This window comes from Ailuropoda melanoleuca, chromosome 17 (assembly GCF_002007445.2).
Source record: "Ailuropoda melanoleuca isolate Jingjing chromosome 17, ASM200744v2, whole genome shotgun sequence".
Taxonomy (NCBI): domain Eukaryota; kingdom Metazoa; phylum Chordata; class Mammalia; order Carnivora; family Ursidae; genus Ailuropoda; species Ailuropoda melanoleuca.
This window is the reverse complement of record NC_048234.1, coordinates 576288-586718: the sequence shown is the minus strand read 5'-3', so window position 1 is coordinate 586718 and position 10431 is coordinate 576288. Positions and strand designations below refer to the sequence as shown.

General features: G+C 50.0%; 1 protein-coding gene across 1 annotated transcript; it reads right to left on the bottom strand.

Moving 5' to 3' along the window:
• Positions 1-539: 539 nt before the first annotated feature.
• Positions 540-6941, bottom strand: MED31 (mediator complex subunit 31). The gene is made up of 4 exons (XM_011236067.3): positions 6839-6941; positions 6063-6140; positions 5665-5761; positions 540-988 (listed from the first exon to the last, which is right to left on the bottom strand). The coding sequence occupies exons 1-4, from the start codon at positions 6864-6866 to the stop codon at positions 796-798; spliced, it is 396 nt and encodes a 131-aa protein (XP_011234369.2). The 5' UTR covers positions 6867-6941; the 3' UTR covers positions 540-795.
• Between the last annotated feature and the right edge of the window lie 3490 nt (positions 6942-10431).

The following is a 10431-nucleotide window of genomic DNA, read 5'->3' as shown; positions in this document are numbered from 1 at the left end:
ACGCCCTGAGCCGAAGGCAGACGCGTAACCGCTGTGCCACCCAGGCGCCCCCGTAGACAAGTTTCTTAACCTGTGTACACTTCAGTTTCCTCCTTTATGGACAAGGCTGGTTCCGCAAGTGAAACGGGACCGGGACGACGCACATACCATCGGACCTGCCGTGTAAATGTCAGCGGTGCTGGCTGATCACACACACCCGAGGCCCGTCATCTTTATTTTAGTCCAAGGTCAAGAGTCCAATTAGAAGTTCACCACCCATCTTCTCCCTGCCGTCACTAGGTCAGTGACCTACCCACGACCGTTCCTTGAAGCCTTCTTGCACGGCAAGTGGTGATACAGGTAAGTCCTTCCTGCAGGTCCTGCTGACTCCCTTCCTCTCATTCTGTAGGTAAGAGGGTAGGGCAGCTCATCTGAAGGACAGGACGGTCCGAGGAGGACTTGCCCAGGCCCACCATACATGAGGAACAGAGGTAGGCTTAGAGTCTGAGACCTGTGGCGGCCCTCCCCTTACCCCATCCCTCACGGCATCCTCAAACTGGTTTAAAGCACCTCACATTTCTGTTTTTATTCAGTTGGTTAAGTACTAATAATAATTTACAAATCCACAGGGAAACCAAAGTACAACAAATTCTGGTTTGACAGAAGTAACCTATTAACAATAAAAAGTCAGTTGGATGAAATAGCACACTGAAGGTTCTAGGTGCTACCCCACAAAGGCAGCTGGAGAGAGTCCATGTTCACGGCACAAGAGCAGGACGTCCGCGTCTGGAGGGCCTGGCGTGGCCCGCGGGGCCCTCACTTCCCGGCGGCGTTGCTGTGCTGCTGCTGCTCGGCCAGCGCCTGCTGAAGGCGCATCCGCTTCCGCGAGTAGTGCTGCCAGTGCAGGATCTGCTGCTCGTCGATGAACTTGGCGCACTGCGCGTTCACCAGCTCCTTGCGGAAGTGCTCGTACTGCAGCAGCTCCAACATGTGCAGACACTGAGGGTACCTGCGCCAGGGTCACAAGTGAGGCGTCGACAGCAGCTGGGTCGGTAACGCCCAGCTCCCATCTAGCCACTCACTCAGAAACGCTCCTGTAGCCTACCATTTCTAGAATACCGACTTGGCTCACTTTGGCAGTACAGGCTTCAGTGGTTCCGGATTCTGCAGAGAAGCCAGTCTTCCAAAGTCAGCATGAAGCCAACTTTTCACAAGGGAATAAACTGAAGTCAGAAGGACTACATAACCTGCCCGAAACCCCGCAGTAGCTGGTACAGTAGAGCCAAACTTTGGGGGCAGACCATGCTCTCCTAGCGGCGTCCAAGATGAGGAACGTGAACACTTTCTAACTTTAGCAATTATCTGCTTAACTGGTAACTACTGGTTTCCCACCAATAGTGGTAAAGACAACTTTCATTCAAAATTGAGTCCGTTTTACAAAGAACTGGGCATGAATATTGTGTTCTAGTCTTCCACAAGGAATTGCTTCACAGACACTCTAACACCGAGCAACTGAGTAAGTAAATACTGTAGAGAGCCAAGTTTCCGATCATCAAAAAGGAGTTACGAGGAATGCGGGAGGCGAGGATGGACCCTGCGTGTTGGAGCTGCCACTGAAAACATCGGCATAAACTCCTGGCTTTTCACATAGAGACACAGAGACAGACAGATATCAGAAGTCGACACGGTGTGTGGTACACACACACACACCTTCTTGCCTGTGTGCGCCCAAGAGGGCCTAGAATCAATGACTGTGGTACCAATGAGCACACTCAAAGTCCAAAGCGTGGATTTTCAATAGCATTTTCCAGGGTTCCTTGGGGGAAATGGCTGACTCCAGGGCTAAGGCAGGGAAAGTACAAGATGAGCTGGGAACATTATGTAGTGCCAGGAAGTAAAGTGCTCCAAAAACTACGGGGATATGTCCCAAGTACTCACAAGCCAATCTGAAGGGACTCCTAATGGCCAAATCTGGAATCGTTTGAGCAAGAAAACACATAATTATAATCCAAAAAACAAAAATAAGAATCCAAGAGTCCATGCGGATGTAACTCTTTTAAATGAATAAATAAATAGGGAATAAGAGGATGTTCTTTCCTTACACCTAAATTACAACTAATAAATGTAAAAAGAATGCTAGAAAATCACAGTAAAAATTGTTTCAGGCAAGTATCAATAGATGCTAAAGTTAGTGGGTAAAAGTATGATATGAAACAAAGTATTTATATAGTCAAAGTATTTCCTAACAAGATACTTACAAATACAAAGGAAAGCTAGTAACTTGATCTGGAGAAACCTGGCACCACCACCTCAACCAAGTGATCAAAGTTAACACTTCCAGTAGTAGGTCACACAGACTTCTAGGATTCCTGATGAGATATACCAAGAAGCCTACAATATCACTTCTGGGTCACACTCACGGAGGGGGAAAAAAAGAGGTATCAAGAAACTCAGATTAAAGGCTAAGAAGACACAAAGACAAAATGTAGCATAGTGGCCTAGACTGGATACTGTCCCAGACACAGGACATGAATGAGCCAGTGGACAAAATCAGAATGAGGTCTGTAGACTAGATAATATATTAATGTTAATGTTCCCAGGAAGATGTGAACATTTACAATATCTGGGTGAAGAATATATAGTAATTCTCTTTAGTATTTTTCCAGCTATTTTCTAAGTGACATTATTTCAAACAGAAAAGACAGAAAATCTAAGTGAGTGGATGAAAACTCGTATATAGAGAGCACACAGAGCCAAAACAGCGAGCAGTGTACAAATGGCTGAAGCATGCAAACAGCTACTAGGGCGCGAGACTCACCTCTCCAACGCGGACCCACAGCGATGCTGCGGGCCTGAGGACCACACTGAGGAGCAGGGCCCAATACCAATGCCGTGCTTCCAGGATAGTAAAGATACAGTCGCTTGTTGCTGTTGGAAGCTATGCCTGAAATGCCCTGCTGACACCTCACCTGGCTCTTCCCTTTCCACAAGGCATCGGTAGTTAAAAAGACCTGGGTTTGAGAGGCTCCCTGGTGGCTCAGTCGGTTAAGCATCTGACTCTTGATTTCGGCTCAGGCTGTGATCTCAGGGCTGGGAGATAGAGCCCCGTGTGGGGCTCTGCACTGGGCATGGAGTCTGCTTAAGACTCTCTCTCCCTCTGCCCATTCCTCCCCTGCTCCATTCTCTAAAAACAAACAAACAAACAAAACACCTGGTTTGAATACCAGCTCTGCCACTCGCCAGCTGGGGGCCCTGGTATAGCTTCCTCATCTGTCAAGTAAACTAATGTGACAGCCAAGAGAAGAGTCTCAAGTGCCATTTAGTCAATAGAAGGAACTTAGACCTGCGCTGATCATTTCTCAAACCTGTAAAAGACAACGCTCAGAGTACATTAAATGACAGAACAAGAACGGATTTTGATCAGCTACAATTACAGCATCACCCAACACGAGGAAATAAAAAATAAAAAAGGAAAATTCTGAATTTAGATTTTTAAAAAGTAAATAAGACATAAATGAAGAACTCAGTTAACAACACTGATAAAGAAAAGAACCGAAGGGTTCAAGTGGACATAAAACTCTCGGCAAGTAAGCAATGTGCTTCCTTGCCCCTTGCCCCCTGCAAAAAAAAAGTAAACCCAAGTTACACTTATGGAAGAAAAGAAATGCATCTGCTCCCGCCCACCCTGACCACATCTGAAGGCCTGGACTTAGTTCCTGGCTGAGCAGTGAAAGGGACAATTGCAAAACACCCAAAGGAGGGCACCTGAGAAGTGGCGAAAGGGGGCTGAGAAGAGCAGAGAGAAACAGACCCCACGGGTGAGAGTGCTGGCTCCCGCTGAAGCGGGTCAGAGCGGATGGGTGTCTGTACATGGCGGCTGCCCTCAGGCCAGCCAGGCACCAACTTGGAAGCACAGGACTAGCAGTTCTCGGCTCTTCCAGAGTTTGGATCATTGTAAGAGACTTCCCAGTGTCTCAGTGGTGGCAGTTCCTCCACAGACACTGTGCAGACCGAATGCCCACAGGGGCTAACTTGCAACCTCTCCTGAACGTGAGCAGGTGCCTGCAGAGGGCACAGATTGGGTCTGGATGAATTCAGGGACAAAACCAGAAACATGGCTTAAAGCTAACAGGGATATATTCTCTCCCAAAGTAAGGACAAGCTTTCCAGCATCCAGCTAACGGTGGAATTGGCTGTCCCTGAACAGAGCCACTGGTACTCACCTGGCCCCTCCAGAGTGCAGGCGGCCAAACCAGCAATGCTGGGGGGGGGACGTGAACTGAACTGTGCCTGTGGCTCCGTGTGCACATACACACAACATCTAAGGAAAAGTCTTTTCTCTGGATTATTAATTAAGTGACTGTTTATAAAGGACCAGTAAGGGGGCAAAGGGTCCTGCAGGCAGAAGTATGTGGGCTTTGTGAATCAGTTGACACAGATCAAAAAAGTGACTTGAATAAAGGACAAGTCTGAATCATTTTCCTATCGAATGTGTTTAAAAAACAAAACACGAGAAGTTTCGCCATTGCTTTCTGACTACCTACTTCAGACAAAGAAGAGCTATGAGTTCAAGGTTTAAATAACCTTGTGCTTGGCACACAGGAGGCCCTAAAAAAAGACAGCAGCTACAGACATACTGCTTTATTTGGGGTTTTTTTTTGGGGGGGGGTTTGTTTACAAATTAAAGATTTGTGGCAACCCGTCATCAAGCAAGTCTACAGGCACCATTTTTCCAACGACATTTGCTCACTTCACGTCTTTGTCACATTTTGATAATTCTCACATTTCAGACTTTTCATTATTATTACATTTGTCATGGTGATCTGTGATCATGACTGCCTAAAAGACCAGACTATGGTTAGTATTTTTTAACAAAATTTTTTAATTGATGTGCCCTTTTACTGACTTAATACTGTTGCACACTTAATAGCCTGCAGTGTACTGTTAACGTAACCTTCAAGTGCACTGGAAACCAAAAAATTCATTTGGCTCACTTTACTGCAATAGTCACCTTACTGCAGTGGTCTGGAAGCAAACCCACAATATCCGAGGTATGTCAGGTAAGGTCACCTCCTCCAGAAAATCTTCCTTGTAAGTACCCCATGTTCTTAATTTTCATGAAGATTATAGGTTCGTTAGGGTCAGAAACTCAGTGAGATAAAATAATTCACTAACTGGCCTTTGTTTGTGTTTCAAACCAAGCAGCTATTTTGTTTATGCTAAGCCTTGTACTTGGTACCCCCAGCGACACACACATTTTAAGATAAAGTAAACAAACAGAGCCAGATCACAGAGGGCTTTAGTCCAAGAGAAGAGACAGGATTTTGTTCTGCAGGCAAAGGGAAGCCATTGAAAGGTTCTAAGCAAGAAAGGGTCACGTCGTAATTTACATTTTTGAAAGATCAAGTTGGCTTCTGTGTAGAAAACTGTTTTGCTTGGTTTGGCTTGGGGGAGGGAGGACCCAGGAGGAAGGTAAGAGCAGAAGCAGGGATAACCAGGGAGTGGACACTGCAATAATCCAAGCTGGAAATGAGAATGTCTGATATTAAGGTGGAGGCAACTAAAAGAAGAGGAGAGATTCAAAATATATTTTTTCCAAGGTAAAACAAGAAAATCTGTTAAAAAACAATGTTCTGGAATACAATAAACTATACACATATATAGGACTATAAAAATTAAACTTACTTTAGATACTTGGCATATTCTGGTTCTTTCCAGTAAAGCAAGTACTTAAGATAATTAACAAAAGCTTTGTCTTTGAAGTAACCTCTTTGGGCAAGAACTGAAAGGCATAAAAAAAAAGAAAAAAAAGTCTGTAGAGCAAACCAACTCTTGACTACTGATTCGTGACCCCTAACATAAAGCATCTGCTTAGATAACCTCCCCACCACCAACACACACTGAATTCAAAACATAAGCCCTGGTTTGTTCAACACACACACACACACACATAAACGTGCCGTGTAAGTGTGGCAGTAATTCCACTGGACTGAGTATATCTAAAAACAGATATTACGAATTGCAATTCTTCTGTTAGAGATCCCTAACAGCTACCCAATTCATTAAAGTGCTCAACAACTTACAATTAAGGTAATTGGGGTTGGCTAAGCACTGCACAAATTCCAGCTCCAACTGAAACCGAAGTCGATTTCCAGCATCATCTAGGAGGAAAGATAGCAAAAATCATCCAAAATAAAACTCACTCTCTAATCCTGGTTTGCAGAAAGAAAACGGCAGCAAAGAGACTTGAGTATTGCTGAGAGTTATTTCTGCAGAAATACGGGCATGGGCTGGTTTCCCTAAGTCAGGTGTGGGAGGAGATAACCCTTCCTTACAAATCTAGGGAAAGCAGAGTCCTGATTCACGAGACCAGGTTAGAAGCCTCTCTGAAGAGAAGGAAAACCCACGGGGCAGGACATTCAGCCCTGGGACAGCGTGCGACCAATGCGGGAAGGCTAAGAACTATGCCTCCTGCTCTACAACAACTAAGCGAGCGCTACGTCCATCAGGAAAACGTCTAGAACGCAAGGTGCACAAGAGCCGACCGAGCGTGCGCCTGTGCGAGAAACGTCGGAGGCAGAACGGCACACGGTCTGGCGACATGTCAGACCTAAGCGAGCTCATCGGGGACGCAGGAAAATACCCAGGAGGAGGCGGGTCTTCCCGCTGGGGCCTGGCCGGGGGCCCGGGGACCTGGGGTTCGGGAGGCCAGGAGGGGCCGGCATCTGCGCGGCAGGTGAGGAGGGCGCCGCGGACAGGAGCCCCGCCGGAGTTACGCCGGACAGGAGTCCCCGGGGCAGCGGGAGGAGGTGTCTGGCCCGGGGTAGCTGTGTTTGCTGGGGCTCCGGGCCCTACTTACCTGTCTCCATAGCGACAGCCGCGGCCATCGCGAGCAAAGGCGCTGAGCCGCCAGCAGCCCAACGAGCAACTGCCGGAAGTTCCGGAAGTCGTGGCCCCGCTTCCTGTCGCGGGGCAGTGTGGGATGCGGGGCGGGGCGGGGCCGCTCAGGCCCCGCCCACCGGCTCCGTCTGCGGCCCCGCGCAGGCTCCTAAGGGGCGAGAGGCGGAGCTGGGGCGCCTTGAGCGCCCGAGGGACTGACCCCCTGCGTGTTGAACCGGGTCCCCGCCCCCGCATACCCACCGCGCCTCCGCCCTGGTGCCTGCGATGAAGGAACGGGCATGGCGTCACTCCTTACCCTGTGACGTAGCCTCGGGGGTCCCGAGCGCCTCGGGGAGTGCCTGCAGCGCGGACACGCCCCCCTGCCGCAGGGGGGGTCTCCCTGTGGGGGGCCGCCCCCTGCCGCGCTCAGAGAGCCCGCCCCTCACCCGGAGGTAGCCCGCGGCCCAGGCGCAGGTGCACGGACCCGCGGGGACACGCCCCCACCTCGACCCGGGCGCAGGTGCGCGGACCCGCCGGCCGCGGGTCGGGACTGGCCCCCACGATCCACCGCGCTGCACCCAGGGCCGCCCTGCGACCGGGGCCGCACCCGAGAACCGTCTGTCCTCGAAGCCAGCAGTAGAGGCTTTCAGGCCCGCGATACTCCATCAGTTGAGTTGGCCCCCCAACCTTCCCAGCCCCAAACTTTGGGGACAGGGAGCAAGCCGAAATCGTGACCAGTGGAAGGATTACCGGCCGACCAAAAACGCCGGGGGCGGGGGCGCAAGACGCAGACCTTCATTAATTCGCTAACTGGCCTTTGTTCTTGTTTCAAACCGGGCAGCTGTTTTGTTCAGGCTAAGCCCTGCACATGGTACCCCCTAGCCACACACGTTTTACTGTAGGTCAGATGTAGTTAAAAGTGACATGTGACGGTCCACACCATCCACAATGAAGAGTAATCTCGGAAGGGAACCTGGCCCAAGGTCTCAGGACGGGGAGGGGAGGACTCTGTGCTGGGCACTGTGGACCGGGCAGACGGGCGCCCAGCTCTCCGGAGCTCACACTCTGGTCAAGGGGCCCACGACAATGATGGAAAGAGCGTTTTCTACTATGCTGAGCAGCTGTGAGGGAAATAAGCAGGTCATGAGACAGGGAAGCGAGGCGGGGGGTTCTTTACACAGAAGGGTCAGGGAAGGCCTTGCTGATGAGGGGGTGTTTGACCTGAGGGTTGTGTGGGTGAACAGTCAGCCACGCAGGGATCTGGGGAGAGTGCAGTCTAGGCGGAGGGAACAGCAGCGCAAAGGGTGGGTGGGAGCAAGCTTGGAATGTTCAAGGAACAGAAAGAAGACCCGTGTGGTTGGAGCCAAGTGAGGGACAGGATGGTAAGAAGAGAGACGTTGGAGAAGGAGGTGGAGGGTTAGGGTTCATGAAGAGACTTGGAAGCCGCAGCAAGGAGCTTGCGTGTTACAAAGTTGAGGAGAAGACATTGGCGTGTTTCCAGCAGGGGAGTGCTGTGATGCAGTTCACATTTTTAGAAATACCCTGGCTGCTGTGTGCAGGGTGTAGGACCGTGGTTCTCAAACAGGGGTGATTTTGTTCCCCAGGGGACATTCGGCAATATCTAGAGACATTTTTGTTGCAATGTGAGGGGTGGTGGTGAGGACTGGTGTCTAGTGGGATGAGCCCAGGGATACTGCTGGACACCCTACAGTGTACAAGACTATCCTCTTCCCCAAAGTGTCGGTGGTGTGAGGCCAGGGAAACCCTGATGTAGGGAGCAAGAGAGGTCCGGTAGGAGATGATAGTGGCTCACAGTAGGGGCAGAGGGGGAGCTAGAGACAGAGACAGCAGATAGGGACATGTCCTGGAGGTAGGGCTGACCTCGCAGATGGCTCTGGAAGGCGAGGGGAAGGAATAGGAGAATCAAGAAGGACTTGCAAGTTTGGACCTAAGCAGTTTGGTGCATGGTACTGCCACGTGCTGGGATGATGCCTGTAAGATACCCACATGAGACGCTGAGTGACGGTGGAGTGCACGGCGCTGGCAACCACGAGAGGTGAAGAAGGTTCAAAGTATAAAGAGAGGGGTCATAGGTGCATACATGGCATTTAAAGCCATGGGACTGAGTGTCACCTGCCAGTCTGTCTCTTTGTTTTATGCCACGTGAATGAATGTAAGATGTTCTTCAGAGAGTACCAGCCAGCTAAACACCCCATCTCCTCTCCCCCACCTCCCCCCACAGGGACCTGCCTGGATTTCCTTGTCCGTAGTCTTCTGGCAGCCAGCAACAAGGGAGAAAGTTTGCACTAGAGAGGCACACAAATCTTGGCTTTCACAGACAACTGCCCTGGGAAGGTCTCAAATGTCCATGTCTTGGGTTTTTTGTGGGGGTGCATGGATAGTAACACATTGCCCTAGTCCCAGTTCCTCCTGGGATGGCGGAAGAACTTCTGAACTGGTAACATTCGTTCTCACCTGGGGCACTTCTGCCCCACAGAGGGTGCTTGGCAATGTCTGGAGATATTTTCGTCCGTGGTGGGGGGTGGATGTGACTGGCAGCTGGTGGGTGGCGCCCAGGGATGGCTCTGAATGTCCTACGATGCGCAGGTCGTCCCCCCACCCATCTCGGACAACAAAGGATCACTCAGCTCAAAATATCCGTAGTCCCAAGGTTGAAAATTCTGAAGATCCTAGCAGCTTTAAAAGGCTGGAGCATGGTCCACTGGGGGGCAGCCCCCCCCCCACTTCGTAGCAGGATTTGCTGAGGGAGAGAGTTGAGGTAGGCAGTGAGCTCTGCCAAAGGTCAGGACAGGGGCTCTCAGAGAGGGAGATGTGGATCTCGGGGAGACCTTACCTCCCTCCTGCCAACAACTTATGGGATATTAACCGCCAGAGGAAAGGCAGGCGGTCCCATCTAGCAGGGTGTAAGTGACCTCGATTCTGCGGGACCCCATGGAGAGGGGGAGCACGAGCCCCAGCCAGGCACTGCGAGAAATCATTACCCACGCGACTCCATTTAATTACCGGGCAGTGCCCTGGGCTGCCCAGTGGAACAGGGGCTCAGGCCAGGGGAATGTTATAAAACCCCAGAGGCTACCGGAAGGTTCCTGACTCATAAAACTTCTGCTGTAAACTAGTAATTAGACTTTGGAATTTAGTCTCTGGCGAGCTTACTAATTCTTCTTAACATGGCATTAATGTACATTATGGCTCCAAGCACACATTGGCCAATGTACATTACTGTACATTATATACGAACACTGTTGTAATCAGTGTGTTTTTTAATGAACAAAGTAGTCGCTTTGCTCTAGCAGTGTTTCTTATTAATGCTTTTACTACAGAGGTGATAACGTGTTACATGTAACATGAAATAATTGGAAAATGTGTAAAGGAAAATTGAATAATTCGTCATCATTCCTTTCCATTCCATCCTGTGGAAATAATTAATGTCAGCAGCCTGGTGCATATCCTTCCAGACCTTTCTGCATCCCTGCTTCTGACTCCCTTTTACGCAGCACCTGGAACACTGGTTGGAAGGTTACTGCGGAAAACCCAAAGGCTTGCTTTCTAGAC

Excerpts from the sequence above, each read along its gene's own strand:
- MED31 (XM_011236067.3), bottom strand. The coding sequence starts at position 6,866 with ATGGCCGCGGCTGTCGCTATGGAGACAG. Across the intron at positions 6,141-6,838 it reads GGCTGTCGCTATGGAGACAG|ATGATGCTGGAAATCGACTT; the intron begins GTAAGTAGGGCC and ends CTTTCCTCCTAG. Across the intron at positions 989-5,664 it reads GAATATGCCAAGTATCTAAA|GTACCCTCAGTGTCTGCACA; the intron begins GTAAGTTTAATT and ends ACCCTGGCGCAG.